Genomic DNA, 24,394 nt, shown 5'->3' on the forward strand with positions numbered 1-24,394 from the left:
TAACCATTCCTGAACCACTTAACCAGTGGTTGATGTTAGACAAGCACTTAGTCAAGGAAGATAATTTGTGGAACTCAGTGGACTTGAAAGAAAAGTACAGCTGGATATTGTCAGCATAAAGTTGGCAAGACTGTAATTGGTAATTATCTGTCTTAAAGGAAGCAAATATAAATGAAACAGTACTGGGCCCAATACAGAACCCTGAGGTACCCCACAGGTAAGCTGTCTCGATTCAGACAGAAATTGATTTATAAAAACACTAAAACTTCAGTCAAAGAAGTAGGAGGAGAACCATTCCTAAACCACTCCTGAATGCTCAACCACATCTCAGTTTGTTAATCATCAGTGTCAAAAGCATCCAAGAGATCCAATAAAACCACAACTGTGTATTGTCCAGAGTCTATGTTCATGATAATGTGGCTTGAAACCCTAAGTAATGTAGTTTCTGTTGAGTGCATTTTGAGAAAACCTGACTGACATTTACCTAAAATTTGGTGTTTCTGTAAAAAAAAAAAATTGAATTGAAGAAGTGAGCTGCTCTGCTACAGCCAGAGCAGCCAAGGCACAGACCACAGAAGTACGCCCACTCCTATTTAAGTCCCTCACCACCATTCACAACAGCATGGGCTAGCCCCAACACCACAAGAACCAAGTGTTACCCCTGCCTGAAAGACCACCCCCAAGTCCAGCGTTGCTTACTGCTGCCTCGTATCTATGTTACGAGGAGCTAAAATTACTCACCAGTATTTATTCCACATAACATGATAAGAAGCCAAACATGACACAGCCAAACAGTTAGATTCTGTGGAGACTTTCACGTCCAGACTTAAGACGCACTTATTTTCCCTTTCGTATGGCTAGCATACTGGTATAGTTTTGTTTTATGCTTTTTACTCTTTTAATTCATTTTATTAGGAAACAGAGTGTGCCACGGCCTCAACTTTACCTAAATTCTGTGTCTTTTAGTGAAGCTTTGGGCTAGTGGCCGGCGATCACCTTAGTATTTCTTCTGTTTTTCGTGTTGTTTAATGCTGGCAAATTATACAGTATTTCTTGTCTTTCTGATGCCTGATTCTGTTTTTCTCTCTGTTTAAGGTGCAGCTCCATCCAGAGATGGGAGTTGTATTTGTGCTGGAGACCCTCCTGTCCTGTGCACCAACAGCATTTCCTGTATATTCGTTTTGTGAATTGTTCTGTAATTTATATCCGTAGCATGACACAAGCAGAGGGTCACCCCTTTGAGTCTGGTCTGCTTGAGGTTTCTTCCTCAGAGGGAGTTTTTCCTTACCACTGTTGCTCTGGGGGTTAGTAAGGTTAGACCTTACTTGTGTGAAGCGCCTTGAGGCAACTCTGTTGTGATTTGGTGCTATATAAATGAAAAAAAATTGAAATTGAAAATAAATTGAATGACAACAGATACATCAGTCAGAAGACAGTAATAATGAAGCTAGCATCTCACTGACACATGACTGGTGCAGGCGGATACACAAAATCATGTGAAAACAGGTGAAATGGCAATAACTTTCTCATTTGGAATCTCACTGAATTGGTCCTCCAAACCCGTGTGCATGATAGCCGACTCTCTGCTGAATGCCATCTGGAGTGGTAGTGAAAACTATGGCCATGAATCTCGAGCAGTCAATCAATCAATCAATCAATTTTTTTTATATAGCGCCAAATCACAACAAACAGTTGCCCCAAGGCGCTTTATATTGTAAGGCAAGGCCATACAATAATTATGTAAAACCCCAACGGTCAAAACGACCCCCTGTGAGCAAGCACTTGGCTACAGTGGGAAGGAAAAACTCCCTTTTAACAGGAAGAAACCTCCAGCAGAACCAGGCTCAGGGAGGGGCAGTCCTCTGCTGGGACTGGTTGGGGCTGAGGGAGAGAACCAGGAAAAAGACATGCTGTGGAGGGGAGCAGAGATCAATCACTAATGATTAAATGCAGAGTGGTGCATACAGAGCAAAAAGAGAAAGAAACAGTGCATCATGGGAACCCCCCAGCAGTCTACGTCTATAGCAGCATAACTAAGGGATGGTTCAGGGTCACCTGATCCAGCCCTAACTATAAGCTTTAGCAAAAAGGAAAGTTTTAAGTCCACACACATTCCACGTGCGAACCTCTGACATGGCGCTCAGTGCACATGGGACAGTCAAGCAGCAATGGCGTGGTCTTTGCAGGCACAAGGATTTGCGCGTGACTACCATGCGACACTCTCACGGATGTTCAGTTCTACTAGGGTGGCTGACAGCACATTTGTGCACACAGTGCTCAGGATGGATGTGGACTATTACATTGTTATTGTGTGAAAGAGGCTGTAAAAATTTGTCTGACTTTAGGCAGAAAAAGCACTGAAAAAATTAATTAATTAATTAATTAATTAATTAATTGTTTAAAAACAAAAAAAAAACAAAAGAAAAACATGACCAACCACTCATGTACTTATAGAATGATACTGACTGACCTGTGTCTCTCAAGTTACATTGATGTCCACTCAGGCAATGAAAATAAAAACAAATGTAGAATGCTTAGTCCACGTTCTCCACACAGGTGAAGTCCACTGTCCCTGCGCCAGCCGGCAGCATGAGGCTGCAGTCCTCAGATACAGTTGTATGCAAAGGTTTGGGCACCCCTGATAATCTTCATGATTTTTCTTTATAAATCATTGGTTGTCTGGATCCGAAATTTCAGTTAAATATATCATATAGCAGACGAACACACTGATATTTGAGAAGTGAAATGAAGTTTCTAGTATTTACAGAAAGTGTACAATAATCAAAATTAGGCAGGTGCATAAATTTGGGCACCCTTGTCATTTTATTGATTTGAATACATTTAGCACTAATTATTGGAACACAAAATTGGTTTGGTAAGCTCATTGACCCTTGACATCCTTACACAGGTGAGTCCAATCATGAGAAAGAGTATTTAAGGTGGCCATTTGCAAATGTTTCCCCTCTTTGCATCTCTTCTAATGAGTGGCAACATGGGAGCCTCTAAACACCTCTCAAATGAACTGAAAACAAAGACTGTTCAACATCATGGTTTAGGGGAAGGATACAAAAAGCTATCTGAGATTTCAGCTGTCAGTTTCCACTGTGAGGAACATAGTGAGGAAATGGAAGACCGCAGGCACAGTACAAGTTATGTCCCGAAGTGACAGGCCAAGAAAAATCTCAGATAAACTGATGTGAAGGATGGTGAGAACAGTCGTAGTTAACCCACAGACCTTCTCCAATGACCTACAACATGATCTTGCTGCAGAGTGTCAGACTGTGCATCATTCAACTATACGGCGCACTTTGCACAAGGAGATGTTGGATGAGAGAGTAATGCAGAGGAAGCCTTTTCTGCGTACAGCTTCATTTTGGAATAAGGTGCTATGGACTGATGAAACTAAAATTGAGTTATTTGGACATAAGAAGGGGCGGTATGCATGGCTGAAAAAGAACACAGCATTCCAAGAAAAACACTTGCTACCTATAGTAAAATTTGGAGGTGGTTCCATCATTCTGTGGGGCTGTGTGACCAGTGCAGGTACTGGAAATCTTGTTAAAGTTGAGGGTCACATGGATTCAAGTCAATATCAGCAGATTCTTGAGAACAATGTTCTTGAATCAGTGAAAAAGTTGAAGTTGCGTCCGGGGCTGGATCTTTCAACGAGACGACCCTAAACACTGCTAAAAATCTACTAAGGCATGCATGAGAGGAACAAGTACAATGTTTTGGAATGCCCATCTCAGTACACTGACCTGAATATTATTGAAAATCTGTGGTGTGATTTTAAGTGGGCTGTCCATGCTCGGAAACCAACAAACCTGAGATGTTTTGTACAGAAGACTGGTCCAAAATACCTTAAACCAAAACCAGACTCTCATTGGAAGTTATAAGAAGCATTTAGAGACTGTTATTTTTGCAAAAGCAGGATCTATTAAATATTGATGTATTTTTTCTGTTGGGGTGCTTGATGGAAATCATCAGGGGTGACCAAACTTTTACATACTACTGTAAATAAATAAATAAATAAATCAGAGAAAATCTGGTTCATGCACTGCTCTGTGGTCGGGCATGATCGACACATCCGGGCCGGGCCACACATAAAACTGAGTTCCATCAGATGGCGCGGCTCATCGGCTGCAGAACAGGATACACAGGCATGGTGATCCTTTGGAATCTCTCCAATAAAAAATAAAAGAATGAAGCCACAGTGCTGACATCAGCTGTCCAGCATGCTGTGCACGCATGCACAGTGGGTGGCTGCCGGCCAGCAGCATAAAACTTAATTTCAACTTCTGTCCTCAGAAAAATAAATAAATAAATGCACTAATCAATCAATCAACACAATGAATTTGGTTCCTGTAGCTCATGCATCCAGCCCAGCGCATGTGCACGTGGAGTGTGCACTGAGCAGGAGCATTAAACTTAATTTACACTTCTTTCCTCAAAAAAATAAATATATAAATAAGCACAATGAATCTGGTTTGTGCAGCTTGTGCATCCAGCCTAGCACACGTGCACATTGGGTGTGCACTGTCCAGGTGCATAAAATTTAAATACACTTCTCTCCTCACACAAATAAATAAACAGAGGTAAAGACAATAAATCTGGTCCATGCAGCAGCTCATCTGTGGCTGGACAGGATGTGTCCAGCTCGCTCACACATGTGCACGGTGGGTGAGTGACAGCCGGATGCAGAGTGGGGTGACTGGAGGCTGTTGGAGTGTTCAGTCACTTCCAGAAGTACTGTTCCTCTCCGATCATATAAAAGGAAAAGTGTGTGTAACGTTCTGAGTCACACACACACAACATGGTACGAGGTGCCCGTCTGATGATCTGGTTAAGGAGATCATTCCTGGGAATATTTTGGTTTGTTTAAAAATCAAGTGACGTGTGGGCGCCACCCCATGACTGAGGCGAGGGGATGGTGAATGGCTGTGATTCTTGCACCACACTGTGCAAAATTCCTCATGGATGCTGGGCTGTCGCAGCCCAGTGGGATACTACAGTAAAACTCACATATAATGGGTTCAGGTGGACTAGTGAGTTTTGTCCGTTAGTAGTAGGCACCAAACGATCTACAGGGAGCCCCCAGCTCCAATTAGGTTTACGTATTTCCTTGATTGAAAGCCTGACCTTGAATCGGGACCTGCCTCATTTAATGACCAGGTCAAAACTTCATCTGACAAAAATAAATACCTGCCTTAAATAAGTGAAGGACACTATGTGCATTAAAAAGATTACAATTGGTTGAGTCACTCTTTTTTAGTCCAATGTGGAGTGGTACCTAAAAATCCTAAAGCCTAATATATGCTTCTGCAACTACGTAACTCTGTGTATGCGATGACATGGCCATGTATGTGACCCTTTAAAGTTCTCCGTCACGTCTTCATGCAATTTGCTGCAGGAACAGTAGTTTTTTCTAAATTAATTTGTCCCTCGAAAACAATCATCAACCTCCAAATCAACAACATGGTATGAATAATTTCTCTCTCCATGAATTGCAGGTCATCTGAGAATTTTTTTTTTCCGACTCTGTGTTGTGAAGTTGGTCATATTTGCAGACATTTCTGCCAAACATATTTGATCCATGATCTAAATGTAATTGGCGGGCACACTGCAAAAACTATTAAAATTTTATGAGAGAGGAAGGAGTGAAACCAGAAAAGTGAGAAATCACAGCCCTTGGTAGTGTCCGTCATTTAGCAGGTGCATGTCAGGCTCCTGATCTGATCTAAAGCTGTTTGGTTCGTCACAACCAAGGATATGTGTGAAACCTAACACCATATTACAGTGCAGGCAACAAGCAGAATTTTGTTTATAATCACCAGCCTTGAATTACGCCCTGCCCAACTCCAAAATTACGCCGTGTCCAACTTACCAATGAGTGGCATGTTTTGCTGCTGGTTCAGAATAACTGACGTCTCTTCTTCCTCTTCATCTTCTTCTTCCTCGTCTCCCCAGTCTGCAATGTTGGCTGGAGGTATGCACTGTTCCAAGAAGAGATCTTCCTCCTCATCCTCCATGTCCATGTTCTCCGGTGGCCAGCGTAACTCTCCACTCTCTACCTCGTTCACCTCTGTGGGTTCCACAACAATAGAAGGTAGACATTCCTTCTCGTGGTCTTGGCCCAGGCTATTCAGAGAGCTTTCTGGACCCAGGAGAAACTCAATGGGGTCAGGGAAGATCTAGAGGAAAAGGCAGCAGAAGTTGACTGAGAAGAAAGGTCAACAGTTTGCGATGAAACAGTTCAGTGATTGTAGAATCTGTACATTCCAGACAGATGTTCCACACCGATAGTGACTTATGCTCCTCCACCTTTAGGCTGTGTTTTGTTCTCTCTCACATCTAAACTTTATCCAACAACTGGATCAGGAGTTTTATAATATGTCTCAGGATTTGATATATTTCATTTGTATGTTTCACCTCCTGACTTGTCTGAAGAAAACTGGCAATAAAATTGACTATTTATAGGAATTATACCAAAGTTTTCCATTACTTATGCAACCCATCATCTTGGCCTTTATATTTTTAATTACTTTATATGAAGTTGTAGAGAATTGCTTTCAATTTGATTTTAAGGAAAATAATTTTCTTTTTTTTTTTGGTCTTTTTTATTTGAAATGGCATAAACAAATTAAAATGTGTGAAATACCAAGTGTTCCAATACTTTTGGAGGGCACTGTGTAGGCCTTACTTCTTTCTTCTACTTGTATCATAAGTGGAGTAGAAGGACTTACCTGGAACAATTTGCTGTCCTTTCTTTGTATTTGTTCTGTGTTTGGATCTTGATTGCTCATGTCCTCCATCCCTCTACAGATATAACAAAATTGGAAAGAAACAAGAAGACAAAATATGCAAAAACTTACAACATGATAAAATGGTGAAGTGAATGACAGAAGATGACACTCGAGGGCAAATCTGATCCTGTCAGATCTCAGATTTGAAGAAGAGAAGGTTCTGATCAGCTCTTGGCTGGGAGACCGCTTCGGAACATGAGGACTTGTGCCCATGTTTCTCCATGTCGAGAGCATCTATTGTAAAATGTTTGTCAAATCCAGTACGTAGAGATCTCTACCAGATCCACTTTGGTGACCTTGTGCAACAAAGGGCAGCAAAAACAAAACAAAAAAAAAATTAAAGGTCCTATAAATTATTTTGTGCCACAAGATGTTGCACTATAGCACCAGCATCTCAGACCAAAGCACCAGCTTCCCTTAGCACTACCCCCCCCCCCCCCCCGACCCCTGAAACTTAGCATTTAGAAGGACCACCATGTATGACTCAAGTTGGAGCTCACAGGGCTCTCAGTCTAGGAAAAGGTATATCTTTGTTAATCCTCTCGTGACCACATTCTTGATCAGAGTTCTTTTCAGCCCATGGACATGGTTTCACCGGGGAGAGGAATTTCTGGAAAGTCACTATTCTCTGCCACCTTGTATGCGCAGTGTCATGTGGCCGGTCACTCACTGCCGTTTCCTTATAAATGTAGAGTGAGACAACAGTTTCACAGAGTGAGACTCACGTGCACCAAACACACAAATGCAGCTGATCTGGATATGAACATAAGGAACAGAAACACAAAGTAAATTTTGCTGAGTAAAATATACTCTGCCAGGATAAGGGCCCCTTCACACATAGTGTGAAGTTTGGTAGAAGTGCACATGCAGTGACCATGAAACAGGAATCATGTGCAAAACATGTAAAATTGTCCCTGTCTCCAACCCCTCGTACGCCTGTTGCTACAACTATATGCACACACCAGCGGCTGAAAGACAGAGTGTGCGCTGTGTAAGCCCATTAAACCCTCTTGTGGCAGGTGTTGGCCAAATTCCAGCTGACACACACAAACATCTAACACCGCTTGTTTGGCACTTAGAAAATGTGTGGCCATTCACACTCTTAGCATGACAACAGTCTGCAGACAATCACTCTCATGCTGGCAATGAAATTTGTCTAAGTTCCCCACGGGTGTGGCTTTGGTGTGTGTGCTGAACTGGCATGAGGTGTGTCCGCCCACTGATGCAGCTGTGGAGATCTGTCATTCTGGACATCCCACCTGAACAACACGTACTGTGTTTGGACGGACATGGACTAACAACTGCCCACTGTGACATGCGTGTGTCTGTTTGCTGTCATCACGTGGACATAAATAAAAACATATATCGCTGTGGCGATATATGCTGTGGGCTGCAGCGTGTTTGCTCCCTTACTGCAGCCCACTGACAGGCTGCCCCAGGCTGAAACGGACCGTCAGATCAGAACGCAGTGGGCAATCTGACTTTCATGTCACCCACATGAGCTCTGTTCCATATGACGCGGCGTCAGTCCTGCGGTGCGCCATCCACAAGACATGCGTGTCGGTCAAGACACGCTCGCGGGCCAGCTGAACATGCGCCAGCAGATGTGGACATGATCAGAGCATACTGCTTCTCATTCATGTGATTTCATGACTGTATGTCTGGTGACCATGGGTCATCTACAGAGGAACAGACGGATCATAATTGTATTGCCCGCTTGATAAGAGGGATTCAGTATAAAATGCTGTTTTTTATGGTGTATGGTTTTATTTATATATATATATATATATACTGTAGATTCACATCAGCAGTACGATGTGGTTCCACAGGTATCAGCTGGTTTTTATTTTTTATTTATTCCACATCAGCAGCATGATGTGGTTCCACATGTACCAGCTGGTTTTTATTTTTTATTTATTACTTACTTACCTGTGAAGCAGGCGTGGTGGCCAAGTGGTTAATGCGCTTGGTTTCAGTGCAGAAGGTTCCGGGTTCAGATCCTACCCCTGCATGTTCCGGGTTCAAATCCCACCCCTGCATCTCCATGTAATGTGGAGTTGCGTCAGGAAGGGCATCCGGCGTAAAACCTGTGCCATTTCAACATGCAGATCCACCTTGGATTTGCTGTGGCGACCCCAAGTGCAAACAAGGGAGCAGCTGAAGGGACTTACTTACCTGTGAAAGTAAATACAACTTGTGTGAAGCGCCTTGAGGCAACCTTGTTGTCATTTGATGCGATATAAATGAAAATAAACTGAAATTGAATTGAAATTGAAATTGATTCCACATCAGTGGCACAATGTGGTGCACCTCGCAGTGTGTTCCTGCTCGAAAGACACTGTCGCATGCATGAACCGGGATTGTGCACATCCGTCAGCACGATGTTTTGTGGTGCACAAATTTACAGCTCTTTTGTGCTGTTTCGCCATATTCGACCAAACTTCGCACGATGTGTGAAGGGGCCTTTACATTTGGTCCCAGTCCAAATAGAATAAAATACACTCTATTATAGAGTGAAATCAGCTCTATCATCTTGTCAAATCAAGTGTCTCTACTCCAATATGAGTTGATTTTACACTGTGATGGAGTTGTTTGAGCACTGTGATAGAGTACAGTTGTATGCAAAAGTTTGGGCACCCCTGATGATTTCCATGATTTTCCTTTATAAATCATTGGTTGTTTGGATCATAAATTTCAGTTAAATATATCATATAGCAGACAAACACAGTGATATTTGAGAAGTGAAATGAAGTTTATAGGATTTACAGCCTCTAAACACTTCCTATAGCTTCCAATGAGAGTCTGGATTCTGGTTGAAGGTATTTTGGACAATTCTTCTTTACAAAACATCTCAGGTTTGTTGGTTTCCGAGCATGGACATCCCGCTTAAAATCACACCACAGATTTTCACTAATATTCAGGTCTGGGGACTGAGATGGCCATTCCAGAATGCTGTACTTGTGAATGCTGTACTTGTGTACTACTTAACAAGATTCCCAGTACCTGCACTGGCCACACAGCCACACAGCATGATGGAACCACCTCCAAAGTTTACTGTAAGTAGCAAATGTTTTTCTTGGCATGCTATGTTCTTTTTCAGCCATGCATACAACCCCTTGTTATGTCCAGATAACTCAATTTTAGTTTCATCAGTCCACAGCACCTGATTCCAAAATGCAACTGGCTTGTCCAAATGTGCTTTAGCATACCTCAAGCGACTCTGTGGCGTGTACGCAGAAAAGACTTCCTCTGCATTACAGCATCATACAGCATCTCTTTGTGCAAAGTGCGCTGTACAGTTGAACGATGCACAGAGACACTATCTGGAGCAAGATCATGTTGTAAGTCTTTGGAACAGGTCTGTGGGTTGACTATGACTGTTCTCATCATCCTTCGCTTCAGTTTATCTGAGATTTTTCTTGGCCTGCCACTTCAGGCCTTAACTAGTACTGTGCCTGCAGTCTTCCATTTCCTCACTATGTTCCTCACAGTGGAAACTGACAGCTGAAATCTCTGAGATAGCTTTTTGTATCCTTCCCCTAAACCATGATGTTGAACAGTCTTTGTTTCCAGGTCATTTGAGAGTTGTTTAGAGGCTCCCATGTTGCCACTCATTAGAAGGGATGCAAAGAGGGGAAACATTTGCAAATGGCCACCTTAAATACCCTTTCTCATGATAAATGAAAATAAACTGAAATTGAATTGAAATTGAAATTGATTCCACATCAGTGGCACAATGTGGTGCACCTCGCACTGTGTTCCTGCTCGAAAGACACTGTCGTATGCACGAACCCTTGCACCGGGATCGTGCACATCCGTCAGCACAAATTTTGAGCTTACTTCATGTGTTCCAATAATTAGTGCTAAATGTATTCAAATCAATAAAATGACAAGGGTGCCAAAATGTATGCACCTGCCCAGTTTTGTTTAATTAATTATTGCACACTTTCTGTAAATACTACAATCTTCATTTCACTTTTCAAATATCAGTGTGTTCGTCTGCTATATATGACATACTTAACTGAAATTTCTGATCCAGACAACCAATGATTTCTAAAGGAAAATCATGAAAATTATCAGGGGTGCCCAAACCTTTGCATACAACTGTATATTTAACTGTATTTGGACTGGGACCAAATGTTATCCCAGCAGAGTAAATTTTACTCTGCAACATATACTGTGTACTTGGATTACAACAGAGAGGGAATGTTGCTTCATTCTCTGTGCAAAGCACCATTACCACACCCCATCTTTACACAGAAAACAGTGACCAAGGCAGCATCTCTAAATCTGGAGTTGGTCCCTGGGCGCTGGACTGTGGCTGCCCACTGCTCTTAGTGGTTGGATGGTGTCTAAATGAAATTAGGATGGATTAAATGCAAAGGACAAATTTTGCCATATGTATGTACAATGATTTCAATACAACAAAATATAGTCAGTGTAACAATATGATGCAAATAGTGTTCATTTGGCATATCTGAAAAGAGATTTGCAGTAATACTGTAACAACATAAGATTAGTTGAATATTTCACAGTGTATGCCTGCCTGCCTGCATATACACACTCTCAATTTTTGTAAAGTTAAGCAAGATCTAATCTGTGAAAATGTGACAGTTTTACTTGTTTCCTTTTCAATATCACGCTATGACCGTTATCTGATACAGTTCACTGTAAGGAAAATGACACTTCAAGTCGTCAGCAGTTACCAAACATGTATGAGATTGTCAGAATGTTTACAGTCTCCAGAAAGCATCTGGGGATTAAGGATCTGTCTGAATCCTCTCTTTATCCCTGTGTCTTACTGCTTCCTCTTTTTCTTGGTGCTTGCCTTTGTCCTTCTTGTCTTTGTGAATATTAGTCGTTTTTTAACCTTGTGCTTCAGTGAAGGAGGTGAAGCAGGGTATTATTTTAACTGTGTGTATCTGTGTCTGTGGACAAGCTAAATCAAAAGCGGTTGGACGGATGTCCTTCAAAATGGGAACATTACTTGGATAGACATCTGGGGGTGATTACATTTTGGAATAGTTTGAACAAAGATCAAAGGTCAACGTAAGCATGGAGTGAAAACACATTTTTTGTATACCTCCACATAACAACCAAAACTCCTGGTTGGATGATCTTGAGCAGAGGTGGGCAACTTGTTCCAGAAAGGGCCAAAAGGGTGCAGGTTTTCTTTGCAGCCACTGACTCCACCAGGTGATTTCACTGATTAACTGGTTCCATCTGCTCAAAGTGATATTATTAATCAGTGGTAATTAATCAGTAATCAGTAAACGACTGTGTCACACTAAGCTATGTTCCGCCACCTGCGATGGAAGCTTTCAGCAGCTATTATGATGAAAAAGCTTAACCTTGATGTAATCCCTTTCACATACAGACATTCTGAACACCTGCGCGTTTCAGCTCAGTCACCAGTCTTTATTTGTACAACTAATTTTGCATGACACAGTATAATGAACTAAATTATCATCTGATCATCAATACAATGCAAAGTACATTGAAATCACTGAATTCCGTGTGACCATATGGAAGGGCTATATGCAAGGGATACCGATACCAGTGGCCAAAAGGACAAAAACAGAAAACACGCCCAGGAGGCGACAGTCAAAGGGCAGAACCACAACCGGGGGGTCAGCCAAGAGACAGACCTACACCAGCCTCTGAAGGGCGACCATGAAACCCAAAGGTTCCTAATTCCTTGGGGAAATGGTTAGGCAAGATGATTGGAAGCCAAGGCAGGGATAGGGGGAGGCCCAAAGGGAGAAGCAGGAGTCAAACCCCCAGAAAAACCAGACCCCTTACTGGTAACAAATCGTTGGGGACCAACATAGCGGGTGGGACAAAATAAAGAAATAATGGACCGAAAAGCCATGCGTGCCCGGTCATCCTCTCCTTAATACAGAGCAGTTGCCCTGTCCCATGTGCAGAAAAACACCCCCAAAGCATGATGCTTCCACCCCCATGCTTCACAGTAGGGACAGTGTTTTTGGGATGGTACTCAGCATTCTTCTTCCTCCAAACACGGCGAGTGGAATTAAGACCAGAAAGTTCTACTTTGGTCTCATCTGACCACATAACTTTCTCCCATGACTCCTTCAGATCATCCAAATGGTCATGGGCAAACTTAAGACGGGCCTGGACGTGTGCTGATTTAAGCAGGGGAACCTTCCATGCCATGTATGATTTTAACCCATGACGTCTTATACCCACAGTAACCTTGGAAACAGTGGTGCCAGCTCTCTTCAGGTCATTGACCAGCTACTCCCATGCAGTTCTGGGCTGATTCCTCACCTTTCTTAGGATCATTGATACGCCACGAGGTGGGATCTTGCATGGAGCCCCAGTCTGAGGGAGATTGACAGTCATGTTTAGCTTCTTCCATTTTCTAATAATTGGTCCAACAGTTGATCTTTTTTCACCAAGCTGCTTGGCAATTGCCCCGTAGCCCTTTCCAGCCTTGTGGAGATCTACAATTTTGTCTCTGGTGTCTTTGGACAGCTCTTTGGTTTTAGCCATGTTAGTAGTTGGAGTCTTACTGATTGTGTGGGGTGGACAGGTGTCTTTATGCAGCTAACGACCTCAAATAGGTACTTCTAATTTGGAATAATAAGTGGAGTCGAGGTGGACCTTTTAGAGGCGGACTAACAGGTCTTTGAGGGCCAGAATTTCTGCTGATTGACAGGTGTTGAAATACTTATTTGCAGCAGTAACATACAAATAAATTATTAAAAAATCATACATTGTGATTTCCGGATTTTTTTACTTTTTTTTTAGATTATGTCTCTCACAGTGGACATGCACCTAAGATGAAAATTTCAGACCCCTCCATGATTTCTAAGTGGGAGAACTTGCAAAATCGCAGGGTGTTCAAATACTTATTTTCCTCACTGTACATACACACGCACACACACACACACACACACACACACACACATATATATATATATATATATATATATATATATATATATATATATATATAAATAAAAGCAAAGTTTCTATAATGAGTTGGAATGGTGTATGAGTCCAGAATGTTTTTAGAAGCTTAGACCTCAACAATTTTTAGAAAAGGAACTCAGCCCTTTTACTTCCTGTTAGTTATGCAATTTTTCAAAGTTAATTTGCTGTCTTAATGTATTAATGAATTGTTTATGTTCTTGTTATCATATATTATTATTGTTATTATTACACTGGTCAAAAAAACTTCTTGCATGGACTTTGAGAACTGATGTAGGCTAATTATGGGTAGCCTTAAAGAGCATCTACCTTCGTATGGACAATATGTCACTTGTCCCATGCGCAATAAAGCTTGCCTTGATCACTGTTATGGAAATATTCAAGATGCCTTCGACTCCAAAGCCTTGCCTGGTTTGGGGAATTCGAATCACAACAAGATCAAACTAGTGCCTACCTATGTACCACGGCTCCGGTGTGAGAAAGCAAAGAAGCTTGAGGTTAAATGCTGGACGGCAGCCGCCACTGAGGCACTCCGGGATTGTCTGGAGTGCAGGGACTGGAATGTAGTGACGGATGGGACTAGTGATGTCAATGACGCGGTGTTTTCCATGTCAGGTTACACACAGTTTTGTGAGGATGCAATCATACCCAAGAAGATGATTAAAATGTTTCCTAATAATAAACCTTGGGTGACTCCTGAGTTAAAGCAACTTCTCAACCAGAAAAAAAATGCATATTTAAAGCAGGAGGAAGTATAGAGGAGAAAAAAATTGTGCAGAAAAAGATCAAAATCATGGTCATGGACTGTAAAGCTGCATACAAAGGTAAACTTGAAAATGATTTTAAAACTGATGCAAGGAAAACATGGCAGGGTGTTCAAACTATCATAGGATATAAGCCTAAAAAGCATCCAGTGATTGTAGATAATGAACTTGACATGGCAAATAAGTTAAACAATTTTTATTGTAGATTTGACACACATGATTTTAGAGCAGAACAGTCTCAGATTAACATGGAAATAAAAGGCAGGGATGGTGTGAATACTGACATTTCTGTTGAAGATGTCAAGTCTTATTTTAGACGTATAAAACCCCAGAAAGTCTATGGGCCTGATGGTATCTGCAGCAGGACACTCAAGATGTGCACATATCAGTTAGCACAGCCCTTCCACAGACTGTTTCAGCTGTCATTGGACACTGGGGTGGTTCCTAATCTGTGGAAAAAATCTCTAATAATAATAATAATAATAATAATAATAATAATAAACCTAAAGTGCTTAATGATTTACGCCCAGTCGCCCTCACATCTGTAGTTATGAAATGCTTTGAGAAGATTGTTTTAAAAAAGCTTCTTTCTGAAGTCTCACCTCTTTTAGACCCACATTAATTTGCCTACCGTGCTGGGAGGGGGGTAGAAGATGCATTGCTGACCTTGACATACAATGTCTATGAACACCTTGAACAGTCAAAAAGCCTGGTGAAAATTTTGTTTATTGACTTTAGCAGTACCTTCAATACAATTCAACCCAATTTAATGGGGAAGAAACTGTTAAATCTTGGAGTTAATCCCAGACTTATTTTATGGATACTTGACTTTTTGACCAATTGTAGTCAGCAAGTCTGTTTTAACTCATGCATTTCATCTGTACAAATCACTAACACAGGAGCACCACAGGGGTGTGTTCTGTCACCAATACTTTATACCTTATACAAAAATGGCTGTCAGTCTACATCTCCAGCCCACATATTCTTTAAGTATGCAGATGATACAGCCCTGGTGGGTTTTTTACAGTCTGACCTTCCATCTGTGGAAGGTTTTGAAAGGGAGGTACAAGGTTTTATTCAATGGTGCTCTGATAATTATCTCATTGTCAATGTCAAGAAAACTAAAGAGATGGTGATTTATTTCAGAAAGAAAGGTACAATAGTGTCCCAATCTACACTCTAAGACAGGGGTGGCCAAGTTCCGTCCTCGAGAGCCACATTCCTGACACTCTTAGTTGTCTCCCTGCTCCAACACACCTGAATCCAGGTGTGTTGGAGCAGGGAGACAACTAAGAGTGTCAGGAAGGTGGCTCTCGAGGACCGAACTTGGCCACCCCTGCTCTAAGAAATAAAACATTGAATTTAATTAATAAAGTTAAGGTAACTTTTTCCACATAACATTGTCAATTAAGTGCAAAACAATATTGTAGTTGAAATTAATTAAATCAAATGAAACATTATTACTTAAATCCCTAAAATTAACAGTTGCAAGTATATTGAAAATAATAGTATGAATTACTTTTAAAACCCCTGTGTTTCATTTCTTAGAGTGCTCAATGGTGAACTAGTAGAGCAAGTCCCATCTTATAAATATTTGGGTGTTGAAATTGACAATAAGCTGTCTTTCACAGAATGCGCTCTAAATAAATCTAAGAAATTGCAGCAGAGGATATTTTTCCTTAGGATCATACAGCACATTTATTAATGTAGCCAGTAAAATCATGGGCATCAACCAACCATCTGTAGCTCAGTTGTACAATGAGCTCATCCAACTGGGAGGAGGCCACAGGGAAGACCCAGGACATGCTGGAGGGATTATATCTCTCAGATGGCTTGGGAACACCTTGGGATCCCCCAGGAAGAGTTACTAGGACTTGGCCAAGGTTAGGGAAGTGTGGGAGAGCTGCTGGGTCTGCTGCACCATGACCCGGACCCAGATAAGCGGCAGAAAATCAATGAATGAATTCATTCATTAATTATTTTTTAATCAATCGTGCACTTGCTTTCAAAATAGCAGGTTGTAAGTCCAAGACCACCTGTGCCCATTCTCATTATAATGTGGAGTTGCATCAGGAAGGGCATCCAGCATAAAATTAGATTAGATAGAACCTTAATAATCCCTTGGGAAGACTCCCACAGGTAAATTGAGGTTCCAGCAGCATTGTATAGCAGCACACAGGGTAAGAAGCACACAAAGTAAGTGAACATTTAAAAAAAAGTGCCAAATCAACATGTAGATCCATGTCAGCTCTGCTGTGGTGACCCCAAACATAAAGAGAGAAGGCAGAGGAAATTATTATAATGAACAGCATAATCCAGCATAGTAGTTAGCATTGTTGCCTCACAGCAAGAAGGTCATGGGATCGATTCCCACCTGTGGCCTTTCTGTGTGGAGTTTCCGTGTTCTCCCCGTGTTTGTGTGTGTTCTCTCCCACATCGAAAGACTTGCAGGTTAGGTGGATTGGAAACTTTAAATTATCTGTGTGTGCGGGTGTGAATGTGTGTGTCTATATGTGGCCCTGCGACAGACCGGCATCCTGTCCAGGGTGTACCCCGCCTCATGCTCTATGACTGCTGGGATAGGCTCCAGCCCCCCCATGACCCTTAATTAGACTAAGTGGTTGAAGATGAGTGATGAGTGAGTGGTTATTGCTTTTCATACTTTGTCACTAAATGGGTTTGTCAAATACAAGGATTTGCAGATTTTTGTATTTATGCAAAAATCTGTTAGTACACGATACTGAAATTGAACTTGAAAATGAAACTAAATTTCTTGGGGTTTTTATTGACGATGAATTAAGTTGGAAAACACATATGAATTATGTTAACTCTAAACTGTCAAAAGCCATTGCAATTTTATATAAAACACAAGACTTCCTCTCCCAACACTCATTAACTACTTTATATTATTCATTACTTGTTCCATATATGACCTATTATATTGAAGTTTGGGGAACCACCTATAAAACAAATACAAATCCAATATTTTTACTACAAAAGAAAGCCATAAGAATTATTACTAATAAACCATATCGTGAGCCAACAAATCCATTATTTGTCTGTTTACACATTTTAAAATTTTGGGACTTGATTGATTATACCATAATACAAATTATGTTTAAAGTAAAATATAAACTTTTTCCTCAGTGTGTTCAGGACCTGTTTAAAATGAGGGACTCCAGTTATAATTTGCAAGGAACATTATTATTTGAGAAATCAAAGAGCCAAACTACTTTAAAAAGTAACTGTGTTTCTGTTAAAGGCGTTAATATTTGGAAGTCCTGATCACATTAAATCATTTGGTAACTTGGTTGGGTTTAAAAGGCTCTATAGAAATTATTTAATTACTTGCATGATGAATTAGGTTTATTATTTTTGTTTTGTTTTTGGGATTGTGCATGGTGCAGTGCTGTTTGCAGGTTTGTGTTTTGAAATTTTAGTTCAGTGATTAATTTATATTTTGTATTTGTTATCCTGAGTATATGTATATTTTTATTTACATATGTATGCTTTTTTTTGGTGAAAGGGGAAGCATTTATAAGCTTTCTTCTGCCTACATCCTGTCGGACACATGGGTTACGTTGTTAAATTTTTTTCTTTATGAGTTTCTTTGCTAATTTGAGTCTGTGTGTGCCAAATAAATTCATTCATTCATTCTTATCATGTAAGTTGAATCTATTTGTGGGTTTTGACCTTTGGAAAGACAAAATAATGATCTTAGATGTTTTAAAGACAGGCTGATCACCCCTGTCCCTGCAGGATGACCTGCGCTGCTCGTATTCCATGTGTGCCTGCTGCAATCGATCACAGCTGATTAGTCAGATCTGGTGGTTTCTCACTCTTGAGCACATTTCACTTCAGTGATGAGCAGTGGGTGCAGCAGGGAGAGTAGGAGAACATAGGTGATCTTCAGGAAGTGGTTTGTTGGCCCCTTACTTTAAAGACTAAACTTTTTATCATAAAGGAAATCATTCAATCCACAATGAAATACTTGATGCAGCACTAATAGTTTAATATCATTTTTTTAAAATGATCTGAGCTGAGTTCAAGCTTTGCTGCCCAAAATGAATTTACTAAGAGTTTTTTTTTTCACCCAACATCTTTCACTGTTCCCTTGGCTTGTATTTTAGCAGAGGTACTTCATGCAATGGTTTTTCAAACATTTCCTTGCAACATTTCTCTTTATGCAATGAAGACAATGCTGAAGAAACTTTGGACACTTCTTGCAGCTGACCTGAGGTTTTCCTGTTTGTCAGCTACATCACAGCTGAAACATGACAAACAAGTGAGGTTGTATGTCACAATTCAGCAGTGAATACTCGTACATACATATACAAATCCATTTAAATATCCATATACAGTAAGGAAAATAAGTATTTGAACACCTTGCGGTTTTGCAAGTTCTCCCACTTAGAAATCATGGAGGGGTCTGAAATTTTCATTTTAGGTGCATGTCCACTGTGAGAGACATAATCTAAAAAAAAAAAATCCGGAAATCACAATGTATGATTTTTTTAAATAATTTATTTGTATGTTACTGCTGCAAATAAGTATTTGAACGCCTGTGAAAATCAATGTTAATATTTGGTACAGTAATCTTTGTTTGCAATTACAGAGGTCAAACGTTTCCTGTAGTTTTTCACCAGGTTTGCACACACTGCAGCAGGGATTTTGGTCCACTCCTCCATACAGATCTCTAGATCTTTCAGGTTTGGAGTTTCAGCTCCCTCCAAAGATTTTCTATTGAGTTCAGGTCTGGAGACTGGCCAGGCCACTCCAGGACCTTGAAATGCTTCTTATGGAGCCCCTCCTTAGTTGCCTTGGCTGTGTGTTTGGGGTCATTGTCATGCTGGAAGACCCAGCCATGACCCATCTTCAATGCTCTTACTGAAGGAAGGAGGTTGTTTGCCAGAATCTCGCAATACATGACCCCATCCATCCTCCCTTCAATACGGTGCAGTCGTCCTATTCCCTTTGCAGAAGAGCACCCCCAGAGTATGATGTTTCCACCCCCATGCTTCACGGTTGGGATGGTTTTCTTGGGGTTGTTCTCATCCTCTAAACATGGTAAGTGGAGTTGATTCCTAAAAGCTCTATTCTGGTCTCATCTGACCACATGACCTTCTCCCATGCCTCCTCTGGATCATCCAGATGGTCACTGGTGAACTTCAAATGGGCCTGGACATGTACTGGCTTGAGCAGGGGGACCTTGCTGCCCTGCAGGATTTTAAACCATGACAGCATCATGTGTTACTAATGTAATCTTTGTGACTGTGGTCCCAGCTCTCTTCAGGTCATTGACCAGGTCCTCCTGTGTAGTTCTGAGCTTTCTCAGAATCATCCTTACCCCACAAAGTGAGATCTTGCATGGAATCCCAGACCGAGGGAGATTGACAGTCATCTTGTGTTTCTTACACTTTCTAATAAATAATCATAACAGTTGTTGTCTTCTACCAAGCTGCTTGCCTGTTGTCCTGTAGTCCATCCCAGCCTTGTGCAGGTCTACAGTTTTGTCCCTGGTGTCCTTAGACAGCTCTTTGGACTTGCCTATGGTGGACAGGTTGGCGTGTGATTGATTGAGTGTGTGAACAGGTGTCTTTTATACAGGTAACAAGTTCAAACAGGTGCAATTAATACAGGTAAAGAGTGCAGAATAAGAGGGCTTCTTAAAGAAAAATTAACAGGTCTGTGTGAGCCAAAATTCTTGCTGGTTGGTAGGGGGTCAAATACTTATTTGACCCACATGTGTGGCGGGTGCGTGTATAAATTCCAGCCTCATCTGGACCAACAGTAGGGATCTCAAGACTCATATTCAAAAACACTGATTCATCAGGGATCTTCGTCACAGGACCATACGCCCCATCTCTGCTCGCAGCGGTGGGACGGTCCTGGCGCATCAGGGCTCATCACACCTGATCGTATGGTTCAGAGAGCCTGCCATGTGCAGCATTGTCTGACATGCAGCCACACATGCGTTGTCAATGGTGTGATCAGGTCATAGAGCTATATCTTGGGTGAGGAACGCTGTGAGAGGTAGTGTGAGGGTGTGCATGACATTGTGAGAGAGAGAGAGAGAGAGAGAGAGAGAGAGAGAGAGAGAGAGAGAGAGAGAGAGAGAGAGAGAGAGAGAGAGAGAGAGTGCAAGCAACACAGGGGCAGCTGGCCACTGTGTGATGCTTTCATATCAGCACCTGCCTTCACACTTCTCAGTATTACATGTGATATCCAATACATGTAGTCCAAGTTGTCCTGTTTGTGGGTGTACTATGATGCATTGCATGCTGGGGGCTATCACTGCCGCACTGGTAATGACGCGTGTGCACGTCTGTGATCTGATGGCCACAGTAGTCTGATCACATGGGTGTACAAGCACAATAGTAATATGATAGTCAGTGGACCCTAGTTTACATGTCATCCTTTCATAGGTTGGATGTCATTCAACATCCAGCAAAAGCACACCGCAGGTCTCCAAAAGATAGCTGATCACAGCACTTGCTCTGCCATGCCCCTCCCCTTAATTGTCTTCCACCCAGACTTCTGGAGGCATTCGAACTGCAGTCGTACAGCATTCTTGCTATTCGTACTGTGTTCCAAATACTCGGGGCAGGTCAGAGCGCAGTCTGGGTATTCAGATGACTGTCCTTCTCCCTCCCAGATGTGGAACGAATTTTGTTTTTGTTTTTTGTTTTTTTACATTCCGCCTGATTCAGCTCTTGCTCATTCGTACTAAGTGTGACAGGGCACTTAGGAAGGAGTATCTCTTGCATCAGCTACGACATTTTGGCTATGTTGTGTGTTTCTATGGGTATCATCCAGAATGCAGGTGCCTCAGTGTTGAGGACCCCAGTGGCTGAAAAAGGCCAAGGGGACACTCGTGTTTCTTCTGCTACAGCAGATAGATGGTTAGAGGACAAATTTCATTGTATGACTGTACAATGACAATAAAGGCCCTTATTATATTATTATTACTTTTGTGGTGGTAGGATGAACCAGTTGTCTGTCTGTCTTCCAAGACCAAAGTGCGTCCTGTAGTGGATGCGGTAACATAAAGCACCAGTCCATTCTCCCAGAGTTGACCTAACAATAGTGTGCTGAAAACCCTATATCAGACATGAAGCAATGCAAAAGAAGTTCTTGTATGAGGACATGGACTGGTAGGGTGACCAGGAATTGAACCTGGATCTATATATTGGGAGCCAAGTTCTTATTCCACTGAGGTATCTGTCCTACTTAATGATGCTGAAAAACAAATTGGAATTAATTAAATAAAGAGCAAATATTTAGCTAAAAACTGTGTAAGAAAATGTGATAAAAATCAATATCATCAGTCTGTGGAACCATGAATTCTGCATTTCATTAATTACGAGGGCTGTCAATAAAGTATAGGTCCTTTTTATTTTTTTCAAAAACTATATGGATTTCATTCATATGTTTTTACGTCAGACATGCTTGAACCCTCGTGCGCATGCGTGAGTTTTTCCACGCCTGTCGGTGACGTCATTCGCCTGTGAGCACTCATTGTGGGAGGAGTCGTCCAGCCCCTCGTCGGAATTCCTTTGTCTGAGAAGTTGCTGAGAGACTGGCGCTTTGTTTGATCAAATTTTTTTCTAAACCTGTGAGACACATCGAAGTGGACACGGTTCTAAAAATTAAGCTGGTTTTCAGTGAAAATTTTAACGGCTGATGAGAGATTTTGAGGTGATACTGTCGCTTTAAGGACTTCCCACGGTGCGAGACGTCGCTCAGCGCTCTCAGGCGCCGTCGTCAGCCTGTTTCAAGCTGAAAACCTCCACATTTCAGGCTCTATTGATCCAGGACGTCGTGAGAGAACAGAGAAGTTTCAGAAGAAGTCGGTTTCAGCATTTTATCCGGATATTCCACTGTTAAAGGAGATTTTTTTAATGAAAGACGTGCGGACCCGTCCGCACGTCTTTGATCAAACAAAGCGCCAGTTTCTCAGCAACTTCTCAGACAAAGGAATTCCGACGAGGGGCTGGACGACTCCTCCCACAAGGAGTGCTCACGGGCGAATGACGTCACCGACAGGCGTGGAAAAACTCACGCATGCGCACGAGGGTTCAAGCATGTCTGACGTAAAAACATATGAATGAAATCCATATAGTTTTTGAAAAAAAATAAAAAGGACCTATACTTTATGGACAGACCTCGTATTCGCCACTGCGTTCAACCTACAGTGTGCAGTATGTCTGACAGCTTCTAAATCAAACTATGTTGAGTTTTATCTCAGTCTTTCTGCCTCCCATGAGAATTGATTGACTGAACTAAACTAACCTCAAACTGCTGTTTGACTTAACTCAGCATGATAACTAGACATTTCGTAAAAGGCTACTGTACATCTTGTTGAGTTTTTAGGCTGTTTCGCCAAAATGGCTTCTTCAATCTAAAGAAGGATGTAATTGGGACAATACCTTTCAAATAATGCTGGGTTTTCCTAAACCAAATCCTGTTTGGATTTCAGTGTTTTGGGGTGTGTTGAGATCTTCACACAAACTAAAGTTCTTGCTCGTGTGACTGACACTGGTGCCTGATTCACACACAAACAGCGGTAGGCTCTTACCCCTCAGCAACAGCCGGGCAAATGTCCTCTCCATCGTGACATAGCTCCACAGTGATGAAGCTGCTTGGCTCCTCCTCAGTGGGTGCAACAGTCACAGCAGGGGGTGCGAGAGGAGTGCTCTCCCCCTCTGCAGAGCCCTCCATGAGGCTTTTGGCCTCCAGGGCGAAACCTATACGTAGGGTCCCGACAGTCAGTATATGGAAGTGTGTCAGGTATCCTATGTTAGTTTGGACAGCTCCTCTCTCTCTGGTACTAGTCCGTGCTGAGCCCGTGGGTTTCTGTCTGTCCAAAGCTTGTAGGCACTCCCTTGACTCCTATATCCAACATCCTTCCTCCTATTTCTCTCAAAATCCCTCCCCCACCCCACCCCGAGCCAGGCTTTGGAGAGGAGCAGGATTAGTGTCTCTTTCAATTATAGAGGGCGGATGGGTGATGTCAGACAGCCTTGACTGTCATGTCTGATGAGTTGGCACACTGAGCCACTGGTGCATCTGTAATAGAAAAGGATACAGATGGTACATGAACCTGAAAGATAAAATGAGTCAGAAGGAGCTGAACTAAATCTCACAGAGAAATGGTGGACTACGATGAGAACATGTCTCTCGCTCCTCGTCCTGTCTATTTTGCTATCTGGCCCTCTGCCCTATTCTCCCTCTCGCTCCCTCAGTTTCCAACTCTGTATGCTGTCACTTAATCAGTGGATTTAGGTTTGGACTATTCCTAGAATTAGGCCAAGGGTCAAGGGATAGATAGATAGATAGATAGATAGATAGATAGATAGATAGATAGATAGATAGATAGATAGATAGATAGATAGATAGATAGATAGATAGATAGATAGATAGATAGATAGATAGATAGATAGATAGATAGATAGATAGATAGATAGATAGATAGATAGATAGATAGATAGATAGATAGATAGATAGATAGATAGATAGATAGATAGATAGATAGATAGATAGATAGATAGATAGATAGATAGATAGATAGATAGATAGATAGATAGATATTCTGTCCATAAATATTGGGATATTAACAAAGGTTTTTTGTTTGGCTGTTCAAAAAAATAAGGTCACCTCGTGGCATTTTAGGTTTAATTTGAGGGTATTTATGGTTAAGATAAACAACATTTTATGTCCTTTTCAGCATGATAAGCACGGTGATTTAGTGGTTAGCACTGTTGCCTCACAGAAAGAAGGTCATGGGTTCGATTCCCACCTGCGGCCTTTCTGTGTGGAGTTTGCATGTTCTCCCCGTGTTTGTGTGGGTTTTCTCCAGGTGCTCCAATT

The 24,394-nt window shown here is 41.6% G+C and overlaps 1 protein-coding gene across 1 annotated transcript in view; it reads right to left on the reverse strand.

Annotated features, from left to right (window-relative positions):
* The window catches only part of lbhl (LBH regulator of WNT signaling pathway, like), a 40,053-nt gene extending 16,686 nt beyond the window's left edge, over positions 1-23,367 (reverse strand). Inside the window, exons 1-3 of the mRNA XM_034168930.1 lie at positions 23,103-23,367; positions 6,744-6,816; positions 5,885-6,191 (exon numbers count right to left, since the gene is read on the reverse strand). Coding sequence (XP_034024821.1) covers positions 5,885-6,191; positions 6,744-6,816; positions 23,103-23,245 — 523 coding nt within the window. The 5' untranslated portion in view covers positions 23,246-23,367. The remainder of the gene's footprint in view (positions 1-5,884; positions 6,192-6,743; positions 6,817-23,102) is intronic.
* Between the last annotated feature and the right edge of the window lie 1,027 nt (positions 23,368-24,394).

Source organism: Thalassophryne amazonica, chromosome 4 (assembly GCF_902500255.1).
Source record: "Thalassophryne amazonica chromosome 4, fThaAma1.1, whole genome shotgun sequence".
Taxonomy (NCBI): domain Eukaryota; kingdom Metazoa; phylum Chordata; class Actinopteri; order Batrachoidiformes; family Batrachoididae; genus Thalassophryne; species Thalassophryne amazonica.